A 21,595-nucleotide genomic window follows, 5' to 3' on the forward strand; every position below is an offset into this window, starting at 1 on the left:
AAAAAGATGTATAAATGCTTTACTGTACATACATTCAAAATCAAAAGTTTTTTTTTCTAGTAAACAGAGTTTTTAAGGCACAAACTTATTGTGAGCCAAAAAAAAATACGAGAATGTTTTTTAACTTGTAAGGTTTTCACTCTTTGAGGTATTTGCTACACTTCCCTAAAGTGGCTTTACCTCTATTACTCCAAACTTCCAATCTAAAAACTTTCAAAAAAAAAAACAAAAGTAAATGCACACAACAACAGCAACAAAGCTAACCCCAACTTGATGCCAGGCTCACACTGGTGCACAAAAAAGGAAAACAGAATTGGATGCAATCAACATGTAAATACATGTGCACCAATTAAAAGAAATGTAAGAGAAATAAAAACTAAAACAGAAATACAGGGGAGCACATCCTACTCATACCCTTAGTCTACTCCTCTAGTAGTTGTGTTTGCTACAAACGAGAAAAGTGAGATTAATCATATCAGGCATCTAACAACTTGGACAAAGCAGAGTTACCACAAGTGATACAAAAGAATTTGTAATGAGAGAGACTGGTACGTATTTGAGCTATTTTTTTTAGCTTTTAAATAAATTTATTAAAAAACATTTTACATAAAGATAAAATTCAATTTCTCAATTGCTTTTAATAATTGTACATAATTAGTTACAAATCCATTCTACAAGACATTACTAAGAAGAAATTTCTATCTCCATGCATTTGATAACTAGTTCTGCAGTTTTATGAATGAGTATTTAGAAAGCAATGTTTAGCTAACCCTCCAATACTTTCAGCATCAAAGGTGCTACAAAAACAAAATCCATGTGTGGCATTTGATTTTGATAAAACACAAATAGAGCAGAGCTATCCTTTTAAGAAGGCTTCAAAGAATTTTTCTCTAAAATTTTTTTGGAGATTTTGAGATGATGGTTTTGATATTTTGGGTAAAAGAGGAAGACTTTTTTTTTACAATGTGAAGTGGATCAATAAGATTGTAGATTAATTTTATGTGAGACATTCAATCACTCGTAGTAGGTTTGGATGGATCAGGGGCGGCTACAAGGGGAGTGACATACCCCCCCCCCCCCAAGAAACCAACAATATCGCCATCCATTATTGTTGCATAATCTCAGAATTTAATCATTACAAACAACATGGGGGATATTTCGATTCGATAGACTCTTGGCGACGTCGCCGAATTTTGGCGATAAACAATTTTTCAGCGGCAATAGCTTCTAGGCTTTGGCGGAAAAAAAAATGGCGACAGTTTAAAAAGTCGCCAAGAGTCTACCATATCGAAATCTTCCCACAACATGGATGAATGTAGACTATCATCCAAATTTATTATTACATATTGTGTTCAAAATTTATTATTACATATTGTGTTCAAATAGTTCAAATAAAATGCATTTCCTGTCATCTTTTTGCTTTGTTAATTTTTTATTTAAAGGAATATTTACTTCATTGCTTCTACACTCATTAAAGTTTATGCCATAATAGGCACCTTTTTCCTGGCCAATTTGGTGCTCTTTATTGACACACAAACAGCTCCAGAAATTTTACATGTCCCCGAATGTCTCTTTTTTTCAGCCTCACCCGCACCCCTAAAATGCTCGTCTGTATCCGCCCCTGGGATGGGCCCTTGCATGAATGAATTGTTATTTAAAATAGCATCATCACTTTTGCTAGGAGGAAATTAGCAGGAATCCCCTATAGAAGTATTAGCAGGAGCAGAATTGGAGTTTGTAATATAACTTTGAGGAACCTCTATCGAAGCCCTAGCATGAGCTAAAATGAAGTTTTCTGAGCATATACCAGTAGCACCTAATGTAATTTTTTCAAGCACTGACCTGATTACAGAATTGATATCACATTTTTGACTTGAGCCTAAAGAACAAATTAGTTTCTCCCAAGCCCACTCCCGAATATCCAGTTTTGTAAAATCGACTTTTGAAATATGTCTGATCACTGATGGAATTTCAGATTTATTCACAGGAGCCACAATTATAGGTATCAAAATCCTCCTTCTTTGTTCAATAGCTAAAGATGTAGCAAAGCCTATCTGAAAATCACAAGCTCTACTTGTAGGAAATTCTGGGGACAGTATTATTAGCATTCTTCTGCACCTTTCTTTGATCATCTGGATATTGCTTATTATTTCATCTTGACCAGGAAGAGAATCTCTATGAGGTATATACAATCGGAAGCTTTGTGATTCTAATATTTCAGCCAATGCTAGAGCAGCGCCTTCATTTTCATCAGCATAACACAAATATGCATCAAATAAAGTAATTTCGCCTGTTCTGACATCATCACAAGTCAAAGCATTACCATTATTTCTCACTTGAAAATCATTTCCCTGACAAGATGTAACTCCTGTTTTGACATCATCACAAGTCAAAGTATTACCATCATTTCTTACTTGAAAATCATCATGCGGAAAAGATGTAACTTCTGGAACTTGCAGAGGAATTTTTTGAGATATTGACCTTTTTTTCAAATAGGCTTTTGCATCTTTTTCTATAAGTGGAAGAATATCTTGAATCACACTGTGTCTCCCCAATTTCTTCAAAAAACTTAGAAGCTGGCCAATTGTAGCATCAGTTCGCTTCTCCCACTCCTGCAATATTCTCATTGTTGGGTGGCCAGTTGTTTCGAAACATCTAACATCTATGTGTTCAAAATTCATAAGGCATGCAAGCCCTCTATAATCTGTGGGCAGTCTATTTCCAGAACACAATGAATCTTGGACATCCAAAAACCGAGATAACCTGAGTCGACATGATATATTCAGAGCCAGTCCAGGAATTTGAAAGAACTGTTCTGCATCCATAACGCGATAAAGTTAGACTCTTTTTTAAGACACTGGCTTTAAATGTCTTGGTCTGGCAACATCGTACTGTCGTAAGCAACAGGTCAAATAAAAAAGGAACGCAAAATCAAAATAAAACATTACAAAAGTTTGTTATTCGTAAAGTATTACTGAAAAATATTAGCAAGGAGGACTTGAACAACAACAAAATTACACTTTTTTACATTAAGTGCAATGAGACTGCACTAGAGATGAGAAATAACAAGTGCTCGGCTGCTCCTCTCCATTAAATGTCTTTTTTCAACTTCCGATTTTTTACTTTCATCTATAATTTTTTAAACATTTGAAGGCAATTAACGATGTTTCCCTAAATTACTAACATGTAATTTTAAGTTTCATATGAAATTATATCCTATCAGTCACCCAGAAAACCTTCAGTTTGCCCGGAAAGCGAGAAAGGGAAATGAGGTGTCCTCACCGAGATCTTTCGATCGACAAAAAAATTGTCCGTAATTCACCTTCCATGTCTTTATTCTTCTTTTTTTGAGCAACTAAGATTGCTAATAGTTTTCACTTAACCGTCCTTGACGTTCTGGTTCCTTTTTCAACCCCACCGTCATCTGCAGGCGCGACTCCCCCGCTCCTGAGCAATGTCCCCGGAATCCGCTTCTCCTGGTCGGTGGCGTCCGGACACTGACATACGCACACGCACGCTCATGCACATACACACATACACAGTCACACACACGCACACGCGCCTTTACACACATACACGCCAACGTTCATTTACACAGGTCTGCGCACACACACAAGCCTACACATACACATACAAAACTATACTACGTAACCGCCCAAGAGAAGGGGCAGGCTTGGGGGGACAGGAGCCGTTTCTAGAAACAATAGCTCCAATGAGTAGGGTCCTGTCGCAGCTTGTGATTTCGAAAAACATGATTTGAATTCAAAATTTCAGAAATATGAAATTATTGAGCAATCACGATTGCTTATTGTTCTCATTTGACCGTTTTTGGTGTCCGTGCCTTTTTCAACTTGGACCAGAAGCCTTTGCAGCACCACCGCCCACCGTCTGCTGGCGGCGCGGCGCGGCTGCTCCGGTTTTAAGCTATCCGCTTCTCCTGGTCGGAGGCGTCCATGTCCTACACACACGTACGTTCACACACATACACACGCACTCACACACATCCACTCACACACGCCTACGTGCATACACACAGGTCTACGCACAACACAACTATGCACAGTAACCGCCCAGGAGGAGAGGCAGACTTGGGGGGGGGGGGGGACAGGAGCCGTTTCTAGAAACAATAACTCCAATGAGTAGGGTCCTGTCTCAGTTCGTGATTGCGAAAAACATAATTTGAATTCAAAATTTCAGAATTCAAATTAATTTTATTATTATTATTATTATTATTACTTTAACGGGAAAGTAGGATAAAAAAAACCGTCTAAGTCTATATTGGAGTCCCCAGGGGTTAGGTCAAACGTACTCGTTCCGGCAGCTACAAGCTTCTCAGTTATCCATATTATTTTGGAGTTTTCAAACCTACACGTTTTACAAATAATTTTTAAATTTAGCATTTTTCTTCAAAGCATTCCATGCTGATATTTTATCCGTCTTAACAACCGTAACAATTAATAAATAATTGTTACGACTAATCTAATGGTGGTTTGCCGGGCGGACTATTTTAAGGTTTTTAAATCTGTGTCACAGACTGCTGAAAAAAAATTCTTCTACCTTGTACAAGAGCAAGCTATCATTTTGGATCAAAAACTAATGAATGTGAATTTAATATATAAATATAGTTGTGGAATTCCTATTTAAAAATTTCCCGTACTGCAATGAAACTCATTATTTGCTTTCATTTTCATTAATTATTCATGAAATGCCTCTGGCTCCCAATCATAGGAATAACAGAATGAACGCATGCGCGCATAATTAAAATGAATCGCGCGGCTTTCGAAGCAACTCTCATTTCTTTCATGCTCCGTATCCCTTGTGTTATACATGTCGAACTTATCTTGCGCTGAAAATTGGAATTGTGAAATTCAGGGGCCCTTTACAAATAAACAGAACTGCGTAAAATATATTCTTATCGTTTTGTATTTTCTTCTGGGCCCATGTATCACGTGGCATCTAGCAGAGCAGCATGGAAAATCCGCCACTGGTTGGATTGCCGCTTTAAAACAAGTAAGAACTTATATTTCATGTATCCATTAGTGGATAGTTAAGATTTTGAAAATGTTTATGGAGTCTTTCCGTGACTTGGTTAGCGTGTCTTATAAACTACTTCTCTGCATGTTCTTAACACTTACTAAGGTGACCATGGAGAGATTGCGGATGATTTAGAAGCGGAAAGTTAATTAGTATCATTTGTAATTAGTAGTAAGCGGGGAGCATTCTCGCAAAACCTATCTAATGAAAACTAATGAACAACATTTACAAATGATACAAGGGATGTTTCCGCTTCATGGTCATCCGTCTACTCTGTGGTCAAGCTGTAGTTTGTTTAGTAGAAATTCAATGCGTTTGTGTGTGAAGTGTTTCATTTGAAGCTGGGGTGCGGCATTGAAATTTTTAGGGGGGGGGGGATTGATTGGAATTTTTCTCGTTTTAATGGGAGGGGTCTTCGCGATATTTAGGGAGGGTGCGCCCTTGCTCTTACGGGGGGGGGGGGACCTTGTTTAAAGTTTATTTTGTTATGTACAGCAACCCTGAATAAAGTGGTCACTGTACGTTATTGAATAAAAAAATGAGAACTGAAGCTTATTACTCTATTGAGTTTTGCTTTTTTTTTTTCCTTTTGTCGGTGTTCAAAACCGGCCCATTTAAACTGTTGGATTCAGTGGTAGATTAACAGGTTTGAGGCAGGGGTGCCTACAGTGGGCGGGGGGGGGATTGTGGCGCAAGTTGCGCCATCAAAATTTTTTGGTGGTAGGGGGGGATTTAAATTTTTTTATTTAAAATTATTTATTGATTTATTTTCAGTAATTTAAATTACGCATTTATTTTATTCTGTTTATATTTTATTTCACTTATTTATTTAATGTGTATGTCATTGGCGTAGCACAGAACTTTTCTAATAATAATTAAAAATAAATAAATAAGTAAAAAATATTGTTAAAAAATAAATTTAAAAAAGGAAGCTAAAAAAAAAAGAAGGTACGATTTTTTTTTGGGGGGGAAGGGGGAGATTCGAATTATTGAATTTAGGGGGGGGCACCCCTGGTTTGAGGGCACCTTAAACATGAACAGAGCTACTTAAGTTTTTCAGGTGTCTTTTTGGATCCCAAGTCAATGGGGGGGGGGGGGGGACTTACAGTTGCGGCATAATAAAACCGCCTCTGATTGGAGTATTGCTTGAAACAGATTAGAATTTTTCGCGTTTATTAGTGTAGAACCTCGATGTTATTTATGAAGTAAACTATTCAATTTCTTCGAACTTTATTATGTATAACTTTATGCGGTTTTTTTTAAATTTAATTTTATTTGTTTATTGGTTTATTTATAATTTTTTTGCGAAATGCCTATCATATTTCGTACACTGCTTCGCACGTTCTGAACACTAAGGATTTTTCAAATTTTGAGGAATTTTTTTTTAGTAATTCAAAGCGATGTTTCATATGTTACTTGATTATATCTTAATATGCAGTTGTATAAAATAAATGATAACCAATACTTTTTTACTTTGTTACGCTTAGGTTATGAGTTTTTTGGCGAAATGCCTATCGCATTTCATACTGTTTCTTCGCATATTCTGAGCATTTACTAAATGTTTTAAAGCGAAAGGATTCTGTTTTAAAAGTTTTGTTTCATATCGCTTACTTACTTTATATACCTGAATGTGCAGTAGCATAAAAAAACCTAGATGCTGATCAGTGTATTTCCCTTTTTGTTTTATCGGGTAGAACTCAATTTTAAATATGACTTAAACTTAAAAGTTCGCTTATTGTTCATGAGACATTGGTCAAAGCTATACAGATTTTTTAAATTCCCGGTAAATTTAATGACTCTATTTCTGCCAAAAGTTCATTATCTTATGTACTCTTTTACATGCATTGTTAATTAATTATTTTATTCTGCTTTGCATTCCTTTCGCATTTTTTGCTTATTACTCATTCATGTGTTGAAATACATGGTTTGTTTATATAATATCATAAATGAATGCAAGTTTTCATTTCGTATTCTTTTTCTTGGCTGAAAACGGGGGATGGAGTTGCTATTCATCGGTCGATGCAAAAGGGATGTGTATGCCCCCAATTTTAGTTTTAAGTATTTCTTTTGTTAGCGGAATAGTAACTCAGTTCGATCTTCTGCTGTATTAAAAATTTTCTTAAGAAGTTAATTAATTTCGGAATTAAAACCGTGGAAAAGGAGATCATTTTTTGTTTTTAAATTGGAATCAACTTGGCATTTATTTATTTATTAGTTGCTTGTTTTTACAATATTTAACGAAAAAAACTGTAATAAAGATGTCAGATCTTTTGATTGAATTTGTCTTATTACTTAAAAAAAAAGGAAATGCATCTGTATATAAATTATCACTCCAGACTGAGTGTTCAAATTCTAAATTTAGATCACACAGCACTTTAAGAAAAGATTTACATCGAATAATACATTTAACAAAAAAAGTGACATTTTTGATTTATTGATCGAATACCATAATATGGAGCACTTCAAATTAAAAGGTTAATATTTTAAAGAATGTAAATAAGTGTTGAGGAGTAGGCTATCTTTTAAGTTGTATAAAGGAGTATGGAGGGGGGGGGGGGTATTTTTATTTCATTCACAGATAAAATGTATTTTCTAAAACCGTGATCTCATACCTTTCTTTTCAAAAAATTTGTTTTTTCTTTGGACTCAGTGGGAGTTCACCCCTGCTCGTTTTGTTCGCTCTCTGCGGTGACTCAGTGCCGCCTGCGACGGGTGACAAATGATTTTAACGCATGTACCCTTGGGATGTCCAGCCCCTTAAGGTTTAGAGGGGTGAGACGGGGTGGAATGACTTTCCCTGGATGTCCTGCATCCCATAGGTACTTGTATTGACGCCAGCTGGTTACAGGGCCGCCGAGAGTAAAGAAAGACTCTTTGTCAGTTTGGTTGTCGGCCCCCCCCCCCTCCCATTATAAAACTTAGAGAATTAACTGCTCCAGTTTCAAAGCAGGCCCCCTCTAGTGCCGGGACCCCTAGTTGCTGACTAGGCTGACATGGCCTCTCGTCGGCCCTGCCGGTCGAAGGTACTCGTGTTCTCCAATGGTAACTGGGGCGAGCCAAGTACGTTCGTGATCAGAAGGTCCTCAAAGTTACCGTTTTATTGAACAGTGAATAAAGCCCTAAAATCTAATATACGAGGGCAAATCAAAAAGTCTTTGCCCCTAATTTTTTAAGCCAAAATATGGCAGGGAATACAAAACGAATATGTACATTCCCAGCAGTGACAGTTCCTTTAAGCGTACCAGCCGTATCTGCTTTTTGCTCGGAAGAGCGGAGCTGCTATCAGTCATTTAAGATGACGGTCTGTCTTCAGATGTCCACAGCTTATAGCAGCGAAATGTTATTCGTTTTTCTATGGAGCAAGGTCAAACGCAAATAGCAATTCGCAGGGAAATGCTCCCCACGCACTGGGAAAAGTATCTCTCTTGGCGATGGATCTACGTTCAAGCCATTTCATTGAGAATTTTCTCCAGGGTTGCCAACTCCTTAAAATGTTTCCCCCTAAACTCAACTCATAAAAACCCTAAATGACGTCAGAAAGTCACGTGATACTGTGATGTCACAAATGGGATTAAAAGATCACATGACCATTGCTATTTTCGTTGCTGAGTCGAATAAAATCATTTTTGTCATTTCTGATCAAAACCAATGGTTACAAAGGCTCAAAAAGTAAACGTAAGTAAAACAAAATGCATGAAACAATCGAAAAATAGCATTTTCATAGGTAAAAGAACATTTTTACCTAATATAACCCTAAAATTTAAACCCCTAAATTTACCCCTAAAAATTTTATCCCCCTAAAAAAATCCCATTCTAAAATTTTCCCCCTAGATTTATGGGGAAAACCCCTAAGTTGGCAACCCTGATTTTCTCCTTCGCGCTGCAACTCCAGACGGGGAAACAATTGACCAATCAAATGACACCATATCTCACCTCACTAATGTTTATCCAAACAATATTGCCACGCATTAGCTTTGGGACAAGAGGAAAGCATCTTCTCCCGTGGGCAGGTAAAGGGTTGTGTCTGCAGAAATGAGTTTTCAAGATGTTCGAAGAAACGTGTTTTGGATTTCATACTCATAGACGGATTTAGGCCAACAATTTTGGGGGTGCAACAATAACAGGGATCTTATGGCGGGGGGAGGGATTCCTGGGACAACGGCTGTGGCAAAACCAGAAAATAATTTTAGAGTGGGGAACACTTTCAAAACTTTTCCCCATTGAATAACGGGCTCCAGGGGGGTTCTCCCCCGGAAAATTTTTGATATTGTGATACTGAAAATGCAGTTTTATGCTGTCTCTGATGATATTAAGGGAAGAAAAGTTCGTGGAGACTACCACGTAGAGCTTTAGGAATTGAAGTCTTAAAAACCCGATTATAGGCCATATTTGTTGACGTTTGGGTAACTTAAGAAATGTCTCCGATCGATTTTTTGAAAAGTAGAGCAAAATCGATCCCCCTTCCCGCTTTTTTTTCCCCGATTGAAGTTCTAAAAATACAAGTACAGCCAAACTTTCATGATGTTACGTGGAGAGAGGTTCTGGGTCTCTCTTAGAAGCACCTCGAAAGAGAAGTCCTGAAAAACAACGTTTTACAACTATGTTCAGTGATGTTAGGGGAAAAATTTAAGACTCTCTACCTTAAATTTTTAGATTTTTTTTTCTTTTTTTTTCTTTTCAGATTTTACATGGAAGCGTCTGCTCGCTTAATTAAAGGGGATGGTGTGCTAAGCGTCTCATCCAATTGTAGTTTTAAAAACATTGTTTTTGGCAATCTTAGATTATATTAGAGCAAAAAGGTATTGAAATCCTTTTCCGAAAATTTTCCGAAATTTAAGTCTTAAAAACGCGATGTAGACCATGTTTAGTAACATTAGGGGTTCGGCAATTCTTAACATTTGAAACTGCAGAAAAAGTCTTAAACAATTTTCGATGTTGTTAGAAGCAAGGGTATGGATACAGCTTCAATTTTGGAAGGGGCCTGGAGAGGAGGTCACCCCCTGAAAAAATTTGTAGTAGTTTTGAAAACGCAGTTTTAAAGTTGGTGATGTTAGGAGGAAGAAAGGTACAAGGGGCTCCAAGGCTATTTTTAGAAATTTAAGTCTTATAAATGTGATTATAGTCCATATTTATAGTTTGGGTAAGGAATGAGACGCAGGGACTGTCCCCAATCGATTTTTTGAAAAGCAGGAATATGTCCCCCCTCCCCCCACTACCTCTTTAATTGTTCATAATTAAAGTTCCAAAAACGCAATGGTAGACAACTTTTGATGCTGTTTACCGGAAGGGGGGGGGGGGTTCTGGAGCCCTCCCTCGGAAAATTTTCAAATTTGAAGTCCAAAAAATGAAATTTTAGTGCAATATTCCATTGTATTAGGAAGAGAATTTCAAAGGCTGATGTCCCAAAAGGTTATCCCCCTTAAATATAACGAAATTTTAGTTCTGAAAACCAAAATATAACAATCTTTGACGATATTAGAGAAAAGGGGTCAGAGGCCCTTGTTCGAATATTTTCCAAAATTCAAGTCCTAAACACTTAAGTGTAAGACCATATTTGGTGACGTTAGGGACACTGCAGTTGTTCAAAACTAAAGCTCCAAAAACTTTCTTAGAAATTTTGCCCAGGAAACGAAATTTGAGATATTCCGTAATAACTTTGGATGAGGAGAGGGCTTCGGAGAAGAAAAATTTTGAAGACTTGCTTATTTTCAGATGAAATAGAAAAAAAGGAAGGGAATGAGAGAGGGATATGAGGCAAACAATTCGCCGCCAATAATCTGAAGCTGTTGAAAATTTAACTGTCGCGATTTCTCTTTTTGAAATAAAAAGTTTTTTCCCGACATTATTTATTTTTTTCTTCTTAAAATAACTGCGTTTTTCAAAGATGCGTTCTTTTCTTCCCTGCAATGATAAGGAATATTTTCTAAAAAACATAAACTCAGCATTCTGTGTGTGTGTGGGGGGGGGGGGGCACCGGTACTGTGCTCCCTCTGAATGCAATAATGCAACAAAAAGTCCGGGAGTCCTCCTTCGAAAGTATTTTAAAATTTGCCTTTAAAATTTTGGATTTTAGTTGATTCTGGAACAGATTTTATTGATGAAGTTTGTTACAATAGTCATGTTTTTCTTTTTTTGACTTGATTAGCCATGGTTGTTTCAAAATAGAAGAAATTGTAATGATATACCTATAAATACCCAGTTACAGAGCATACAATTATTCTATAACACAGCACTGAACAATAGTTTGAGAAATTTCTTCATTTGCATGAAATTATTTATTACATTTTTTTTTTCTAAATGGATAAAATTACTTTAATTCTTAATATGAGCACAGTTATATATTTCACGCACTGGCGACGTGTGGTGATACACTGGATTTGTATCAAGTAAATTTACTTGCATTGTAGCTATGAAGAGAAAAAAAAAATTAACTGCATTACTGGGTGAAATCTATATGCTAAATTTTAATTTTTTCAAAACCCAACAAAAAATGTTGGGGGTGCGGAGCACCTCTTGGCACCCCCGTAAATCCGCCTATGTTCCTACTAACAATAGGGAAGTTTTGGAATTCGACGTTTTTTCTCCTCGAACTAGAACAGCAGGCTTGTACAATAAAGCTAACGTGCAATAGAAGATAGAATGCAAAAAAAAAAAAAAAAAAAAAGTTACAGCCCCTTATTTTCGCACGGCAGTCTTGACGCGTGAATGTACGGATGGTCAATAATTTCTTACAAAATGATAACTTAGTTTTTGGTAATATCTTTAAAATGTTATCTGTTTGCGCTTACATATTTGTATGTACTCGCAGTGTTGCAAAGAAAGGCAAAACGGGTTCGTAGAATGGGAAATTAAAAAAAAATGGTTGAGTTTAAAGTAATTTAAAATAAGGTCTCTTCTAATGCAAAAATGTTTTCTTTTCGGGTTTGAGTTTTAATCTTTACATTTTCTAAATTTTTTATTTTTTCAGAAAGTTTCCTATTTTCACATTTGGAGCGGTCATAAATGTCAAGCTTCGAGGGGTTCATGAAACTGTGACAGTTAAGACAAGTGGCAAGGAGAGGGTAACCAAGTAACATCGCACCTGTTTTCAGAACAATATATTAATGAAAAATAGCATGACATGTAACCAAGGGTGGGGAGGGGGTAAGGCAAAGTATGACACTTTGTTAATACAAGAGGAAAGGGAGGTGCAACTTTGTTTCAAATTTGTTGGTTGGGTAACAAGTGACATCCCGTTTTTAACTTACTTTTACAAAAAAGGAAGTATTGTATTCACGAAAAGATTTTTACTCAAAATTCGGCCTTAAGTTCCGTTTTGTTTACCCCCGAATTAATATTGAGTTTTTTTTCAGCCCGACCACACGCGGATAAATGCCTAAGAACGTATAGACACTCGAAATCTATTTTGACATTCCCCGAGTTAATTAGAACGACTTTTCTCGTGACGTCCGTATGTGCGTATATGTGTCGCATAACTCAAGAACTGTATGTCCTAGAAAGTTGAAATTTGGTACGTATACTTCTCGTGGGGTCTAGTTGTGCACCTCTCTTTTTGGTTGCATTCGGATGTTCCAAAGGGGATCTTTTACACCTTTTTGGTGGGAAATCAATGTTAATTTCAATGCAAACTCAAGTGATGTTATAATTTATGCAATTACTTGGCAATATATCACCAAGTTTTTGGTAGCCAAGTTTTGTCGCCAACTTGGCGACAAATTTGGCGATTTTTAAAAATTTAGTTTTAATTTGGCCATAGTTGGTGATATTTGGAGTTAACTATTGAATCACATTAAAATTGCCAATAATGGGGAAATAACTTTAAATTAGCGTAAAATGAAGTCATGTGATGCACACATCAGCTCGTTTCATAACACTGTGCTTATGAAAAATAGTAAGACATGTGACAAAGGGTAGGAAGGAATTAAGGCGATGCGTGACACAAGTTGGAGGGGGGGGGAGGCAAATTTGTTAAAACAAAAGCAACATCTTTTATGAACAGCTTCTTATACCTTATTGCAGATAATAAACTCTCTTATTAATGCTCCATTAAAATCTCAGCAAAAATTCAGAACATTATTTTAAGCGTAATTTTTTCATGCATACATTTTTTCATGCTTTTTGTATTTTTGTTTTCTAATATCTTTCTTCCTTATCAGCTACTGCGATGAAAGTTCTTATCTCCTGCTGAGCGGAATCAACTCCACAGCGGTAGACGGTATGTGTTTTTTTAAAATACTTTTTGAATGTGAGTTTTGAATATTGAGATTTTCATAAATGTTTTTTGATTTAGAATGTATTTTTTTTGCATGTTAGTTTCTGGTTCTTCATTTTTCTCAAATTTTTCTGTTGACTTTAAATATTGAATATTTGTAGCAAACAGTGCCGGACCTAAGATTTTTCCCAAGCGGGGCAAAAACTTACAACCGCAACCCTTATCCATCTTCGTTCAAGTTTTTATATCTAGTTTCAACGCAAAAAAAAGTGTATGTGCTACAGAACTAATTTTTTTAGAAATAGGGTGTAAGTTGCTTCCGGCGCGAAGGCTCCGGCGTGTCCCCCCCCCCTCCCTTTAACTCCGGCACTGAAGGTATTCAACATTACATCCTTAATTTTGCCACCCCTCATTGTTAAAGAGAACAATGAGGAGTAGAAAGTTTTTCAACTAATTACATTAAAAATAAATGATTACAGTGACTCTTTGCAACTTTTATTTATTTTTGGCCTTAACATTTTAGTGAAATAGTATCTTGAAAAATATTAGAAACCTGGGTATTTGTACATTTTATCGTAAATTTCAAATTTTTTTTCTGCACTGTGTAGTGATGTAAAACGATCAGAATCCTTGATTACAGTTGCAGATTGTTAGTTTTAGAGTCGATCTTTATTTCTCGTTGCCCAATGCATGAATGGGAAATCTTAAATTGAGAAGTGCGCAATGAATACGAACTATCTTAAAGATCATTTTTCATTGAAGATAGGCTTCAATCGTGACTAATATTTCACAAAGTTATTGTTTTAATGGGTCTCTTAGTTGTTACTATTTGGGGGGGGGGGGTGAAGTGCTCACGAGAAAAAATGTTCATACGCACTAAAATCTCAGATACTCTGTTTAGTACCTTTTCTGAAATTCTATTTAACAAACTCTTATGGGAGCTTCAAGTTTTTAAATTCTGTTTTACTCGGAGCACCTTAATGTTTTGCACTAATCTTTTTTGGCATTAGTTGTATCTTTTTTATAATTAGTATAATTTAGTAATTACATCGCATTATGTTTTACGAGTACCATTATGTTTAGCATAACTTGTTTTACCAGTTCAAGTCTTAAATTTTGTCATTATGGACAGTACTTTTGTTTAATATTCAAAAATTAAAAATGGTAATTGGTAAAACATTTAAATACTAATGCACAATGATTTTTTCATACTGTATTTATCCTTTGTTTTCCAATCATTAATTTTGGGTTTTTGTTTTACATTTTACTGAAGTGTCTTAGTAGTCTCATTAACCCGAACTAACAAGGGATCTGGTCGTCCGAATAAATGAAAGTTCGGATTAAACAAAATAACCTTTAAAACAAACATTTATAGCACTTGCCAGAAACGTCTTTTTCATCGATAGATTATGATTATTTTAACCAAAGACAAATTTTATAACACATAACGGTATGACACCGTCATCAGAATAGTCAATTTAAACAATAATTCTATTTATTCACTCAATGCCTCTCGTAGACACTTTTTTAGTACCCAAGCTTAGAACAGTGTCGCAAGTTAGGAGCGTATTTGCAATTTCTCAAGTTTATTCATCAGTATGAATCTGTACCTATAAAGCACAAGTACATAGGAGAGGGTAAAAAAAAAATCCAAACTGATGTCGTGAAGGTATCGTGGGTAACCGAAGTTATTTCCATGTTTAAAAATGGCATATTTATTTGAAATCTTCAAAGTACTTGCCCATAAAGCTGAAGCACTACGGATTAATACACATTACGTCGTTTATTCTTTAATACCATTTACTTCGTACTGGGTGGATTATTGACAGGTGTATCAGTCCTTAAAATGTCCCAAGTTGGTACTGTCCCAAGTATGGTCACTTACCTGTACTTAATGCACCTTGATTTCGTCTCAAAGGATTGAAATCGCAGCATTAGTCAGAAAGATAACTATTTCGCGTTTAAATAAATCGAAAAGGCAAGATATTATTAAGAAAAAAAATAATCATTTATGATCATTTTTACTGAAAATTTGCTACTATTGCTTGAATGAAAAACACTTAAAACAATTAGTCGATCGCGCAATACCTTCACCCAGTGGCGTACCTAGCATGGGTGACACCCGGAACGGTAATTTGTGATGTGCCCCCCTCTATTGTCGCAAAAAAAAAGGTTTTGATATTCTGTAACATAAAATTCATAAATTTCAGAAAAAACTAAATTTGCTATGACAAAATTTTAAGTCGGCTAATGTACAAAAGACGAATAAAAACTAGAAATGCTTTTTATATAATTTGCCTAAGACGCAAATGTACAGGCCGTCGAGAGGTCAAAAAAGTAAGGGGCTGTACGAAATTGATGGCTCCTTATTTATTTCAAACACATAATCTACACTCTACCACAATGCTAATTCTACTGAGCATTGATTTTCTTTAGTTTTCCATTTTTTTGATTCAAAACGAAAAAAATTAAAAATCTTATGTAGATTTTCATAAATTACTAGCTGCATGCCCGGCGTTGCTCGGGCTACTTAAAAAATGAAAGAGATGTCCAATTGATGTTTTTGTATTACTTTGACATCAGTTTCTAAAGCGCTAAGGAATAAATAAATACGCGTGTTGCAAGGTTTGCAAAACACCAGTAGAGCATATTTTTGGCAAAAATCTCTTCAACGTTAATCATAGTTATCAATGATACAAGTTATGAGTATTTTCAATTAGCACAAAAGATGCAAATATATGCATTATCGGCTATAATCTGTGCTTACTTTAAACTGAATTAAACTGTTGGACTATATCTGAAATAATTATGTACAATTACGGTCAGTTTTTACTTAAAATGACACGTACTTTTTGGTTGCTTACGTGAAATTAAAGCACAAAGACTTAATAAATACCAATAAGCATTAATTTAATACCAAGTCATTAGATTCGAATTAAAAACAATCTTTTTTATTCAACTCTGTTTCCCTTAATGAAATCCAAACAATCTTAATTTAACGTGTTTTTTAACGATACAAACTGCATTTCATAAACAGGAAGGAAAAAGAGTTATTACAATTCGAAAACTCACCCATATGACGGTAAAAAGTCCAACAAAATAAATATAATTAATCGCACATCCTAAATGTACAAAAAAATAAGAGGCCGGTGAATGATAAACTTACACCATAATCAATAAACATATCTCAAGAATCAGCTTTCATATGCTGAAAAGAGTTAAGAACGTAGAGTGTAAAAAAAAAAAAAAAAAAAAAAAAAAAAAAAAAAAAAAAAAAAACAGACGATAAAATAAAGGCTATGTCTGAATAGAGCAACCAATTTAAAACTAATTTAAAATGAAATTCTAGATGGAAACGTTGTTTTAAGATTTGGACAGCAGTCAAAAAAAAAAAAAAAAAAAAGCAAAATGGCAACAGGAAAGAAATAAAAAATTCCTGAATAACGTTATGTTAAATAACGTTTTAATTAATATCTCCGCTAATTAAAGTCGTACAGTTACGAGATTGGTTCTATTGTTTTCTTTGGAAAATTTCAAATTGATCGGTATCTCCACTCTCGATTCGCAGCAGTTCTGGAGAAGATGGATCTTCAGACAGACGGACACAGATTTTATTATTATAGCGGATGTAAAGATTGTGCAAAATATAAATGGCTGTTGTTCAGTTAATTTTATTTTCAGTTTCATTTATAGACTAGTTAAGTTTCATTCTTTGATCGTTCCTTGCCTTCTCTGTTAATACGTTGTAAAAATCTAGTTCTTGTTCTTTATATTTCGCTGTGATCGTTGAAAATTTTTGAGAGTTCTAAGAAAGCACAGTGTTAATTGAAAAGTGTCTGGTTTCTCATCACTGAACTTCTTAACTGTAAGGGTTAACAATTTACACAAAGTTTTTGAATAAATTTCTTAATCTTTATCGGTTTTTTTGACAGTTTTAAGTTTTTATCGGACATTTTATTAGCTTTAAAGATCTTGGACAGCTCTTTACATTTTTCATTCCATTGAGGTAATGAACATAGTGTCTTAATGGTGCTAATAATCTATTATTTTCATCTTTAATAAATAGTTAACTATTTAGTTTATATCTAGATTGTAAAAAGGTGCTCTGAGCAAAATATTGCAACTTATACTTTTGAAGACAATGTTTGTATCGCCGGCTTTCTTAATATAGAGTATCTCCCAAAAGTGTTCGTACACATGACTTTCTATGAAATAGGACCCTATCCATTGGTTTTAATTAAATACCTATTCCGAAATATTAATTCTAAGATCTATGATCAATTTTCAACAAAACTACATGTAAAATTTAAAAAAAATATTCAAACTTAATTTTTTAAAAATCAAAAACCAAAAAGTGCCGGAAATTTTATCTTACAAAAGTCTTTGTACACTTAAAAAAATGTCTATAAATTATTGAATAATCTAACTTTTTTATTAAGTTATTATTTAGTAGAATATCATGCGGTATCAGCAACACCTTTTAAACGTCTGGGAATAGATTTCATTCTATTCTTTTTTTTAGCGTAATTTCTGAGTAAGTGTTCAACTACACTTCAGGTCTTACTGTTTCTAGCTCTATTTTCGTTTCAAAGCCGTATTTTCGTAACCTAGCCTCCATATATCTCTAAATATGTTGCATTAAGTCAAATCTGGAGATTTAAGGGGTATTTTTTAAAATTTAGGGCAATTTTTGAGGCACTAGACGCAAACGTTGAAAACAGTGTGCTTCTTATCGTTATCTTGATGAAAAACAAAGTACTTTCCGATAACTAAATTTTTTGGGCTAAGTTTATAATTGGTTTTTGAAATATTTAAATGAACAGCATGATTCATTATTTCATTAAAAAATTCCGAACTACCAAGCCCTGATGCTGATATGCACCCTGACACAAGAACACCTTCACCGTCCTGATTAACTGGTCCAGCTAAGCCCTTAAGATTACGTTCCTAATTTTTTCTTCTATTTACAATTATACAACAATTTAACCAAAAATATTAAATTTTTATCTGTAAGTAAGACGTAATTCCAAAACGTTTTGAGCTTATCATTGATTTTGCGACGAAAAGCGCAAGCTTTCTGTTTTTCGCACGACCAAGAAAATTTCTGCGGGAAGAGAGGTCCCATTTAATCCAGCTAATCACAGAGAACTATGGAAACAATTTTAGGTGAAAATTAAATGTAAACATTTTCCTTTAACTCTGCAGAAACTTTTACAGCACTTCAGTGTGAATTTTTCATAAATTATTCAACTATAAATCTCTGATCACGTTTTGTCAACTTTGCCAGTTGACCTTTTCTTACCTTGTTTTTGGTCCAATTCTTTTCTTTAAAGCATTTTATCAAGCACTTTACTATAGAATTAGGACTCGACCGATGCATCGGCCTGGCCGATGCATCGGCGCCGATGGTTCAACAATTTTGCCATCGGCATCGGCATCGGCGGCCGATGCTAACTTGCAGGAAACATTGGCCCATCGGCCTTAAAAACATCGAAAAGCCGATGGAATTGGCCGATGTTTTTGAAAAAAAAAGGATCTTTGTTGTTTTACATTTTAATACAAAGTAAAGGGAGTTATTGTTTTCAAACAAAATTGTTTACATAAATTTCAGTATGAATTTCTATTTTAGTCACCCATCAAAGAGTTTTTAATACTGCACTCAGGTACCAAACCAGTTAATTATTGCGTTGTTTCTTGCGGCTGGATGTACGTATGTATCTCTCATAAGTCATAACTCAAAAATGGTAAGCTGTAGAAGGCTAAATTTTCGCATGTGGGATTTGCGCACGTTCCAGTTGTGCACTTCCCTTTTTGTTTTCGATCGGGTGTTCGAAAAAGCCTATCAACTGATTTTTTGTGGCTATTAATTACTTATTTCAATGCAAAACTAATATAGCGTCTCAGACTGACGATCATTTGGTGATAGATTGCAGAATTGGAGATCGTGGAAACAAATATGAGATGGCGAAACCGGTTTTTTGAGCAATCACATTGCTTGTTGTTCTCATTTGACTGTTTTGAATTCCTATGATTTTATTTTTTTCCCGCCTCCCTTTGCAGCACCACCGTCGACCGGCCTCACGATGCTGCTCCTCTAACGAAAACCGTCTCCAGGTTGCGTCCATATCCTACACACACACGCATACACAAACACACCTACCCACACACACACACACACACACACAAACACACACACACATCTACACATACACACACATCTACACATACACACACACACCTATACACTCATACACAGACATAAACACACGCCTACATACACACACGCACTCCTGATTGCGAAAAACATAATTTGAATTCCAAATGTCAAAATTCAAATTAATTTCATTTTGTTAGATTCCCGTTGAACCGACGGTAATTTTTAATTTTTCGATATTTTTAATATGAACCACAGTACTGCAGTCCTTTCTGTATCGCTTCGGCGGAACTACAAGTTTGAGGCCCGTCGAAATGCATTTTGGGGCAGTATTTCTTTATCACAGAAGTTGTAAAACATTTATCACAAGCATTTTTGTAACTTCTACGGTGCTCCTATGGTTATGGGGCCTCTCTCGCAATTGCAACATTTGCTATTCAATCCGCCACTGCACGTCAAAACAAACTCAGGTGCAATTTTTAAAAGGTTTTTTCTGCTTAATGTTTATGATTATTTGAAACTCTATTCGTTACGACTATTTTTTGTATTTCCGAGAACACTTGCGTGCCCCTCCTCCCACTCCCTCAATTTCTGAAATTAAACTCTAGTTGTACTTCTGAGTTGTTTAAAACTAACACCATTCATAAAAATAGAATTTTTTTTTTCAAGATTTATCTATTCTTTAGGAAGAATTTAGAGCATTAATGTAAGAAAATGATTAAAGACGTTTTGAATGGTGACATAATTCGGAAAACAAAGGGACTTCTGAATTTTTTCTTCGTAAGTGCTGAAGTAGATTTAGAAACTCTTCCGAGGCGTTGGTGGCAGCGGTTCCGTACTAAAAAAAATGAGCCGAAGTTTAACGTTGTGAGTTACTCCAAAATCAGAGGGTGACTCCTCTAACCCACCCTCATCGTTTCAAGCATTTCTTAAATATTTAGCGATTACTTATTTTGGTCAAGAAATGTCATTTTGCGTATTTCTTATACACGTTTCACCTATATTTTATAATGCGTCATCTTTTTTGCATCATTATAAGCGATCGATTTTTTTTTCTGTTGTAAGTATCTATTTTTATGTATTTATATAAAATCAATGAATAAGTTATTTTCGTTTTCATCATATGTTTAATAATATGTTATAGAAAAGTTTCAAGGATTTTCTTATATGCAATTTTTTAAATTTCAGAAAATTATTGTTAAATTGAAAAAAATAATTTGAACTTGGTTGTAGTGCTTCATAAAAGATTAAACAATCAAATTGTTCAATATTGCGTGCGCAAACGTAAGATCAAGTAGTATATGTATTCAGTTATTAACTTGGTGTAAATATTGAGTTTGTTTATTGTACTTGCATTTTAAGAACCTCACTCTTTTCATGGCTATTTCTTTTTTCCGCAAAATTTATGTCATTGTTATACATTTTATGAAAAATGCATACTTTTCTATTCATAAATTTAAATAAGTATAAAAATATTAATATTATGATTTAATATTGTAATTTATCTGTTACCTTTTTTGTTTAATTTGATGACTAAAAAATGTCTAAGTGCAATCTTTCCGCTTTAATTGCGTAAATTGTTGACAGTTTCATAGTTTAATTCTTAATTTATTTTTGAATGATTAAACAACATAATTGAATTTTAACTATGTTTAGTTTACCTAAATCCATACATTATTACAATATTACTGAAATCTTAGTTATATGTTCAATTTAAAAAAAAATATCAATCGGTTATTAAACAGTCTCTTTGTTTTTCTTCCTTTTTTCTCTTTTTTCTTTCTTTCTTTCTTTTCTTTCTTTTTTTTTTTTTTTTTTTTTGGCTGTTGTTCTTTGTCTTCTGTCATATAGCAGTCCTACGCCCTATACAGATTGTACGTAGTACGATCCAAAAGTTTAGGGGACAAGCTGTATAAAACATTACCCAGAATAGTTCACATTACCGAAGAACATCCACCTTCAAAAGGTCATCATGAGAGACCATGTACTTCTGCCAGTGTTCATATAACTTTTGGAAACACTCCTGGAAGCCATTTTTCGCTACCTTCTGTGATGCAGCTTTATCTTCTCCTGACGGTAGAAAGCGGCGTCCATGCAAATGTTTTTTTGTTTGCTGGGAACAGGTAAAAGTCACACGGAGCTAAGTCCGACGAAACGTTATGCTATTTGTTTGCCATATCAGAGTATTGACTAAT

General features: G+C 34.9%; 1 protein-coding gene across 1 annotated transcript; it reads right to left on the reverse strand.

Annotated features, from left to right (window-relative positions):
• Positions 1-1,203: 1,203 nt before the first annotated feature.
• Positions 1,204-2,628, reverse strand: LOC129225134 (myeloid differentiation primary response protein MyD88-like). The gene has a single exon (XM_054859698.1). The coding sequence runs from the start codon at positions 2,625-2,627 to the stop codon at positions 1,689-1,691; it is 939 nt and encodes a 312-aa protein (XP_054715673.1). The 5' UTR covers position 2,628; the 3' UTR covers positions 1,204-1,688.
• Positions 2,629-21,595: the final 18,967 nt, after the last annotated feature.

Source organism: Uloborus diversus, chromosome 1, assembly GCF_026930045.1.
Source record: "Uloborus diversus isolate 005 chromosome 1, Udiv.v.3.1, whole genome shotgun sequence".
Taxonomy (NCBI): Eukaryota; Metazoa; Arthropoda; class Arachnida; order Araneae; family Uloboridae; genus Uloborus; species Uloborus diversus.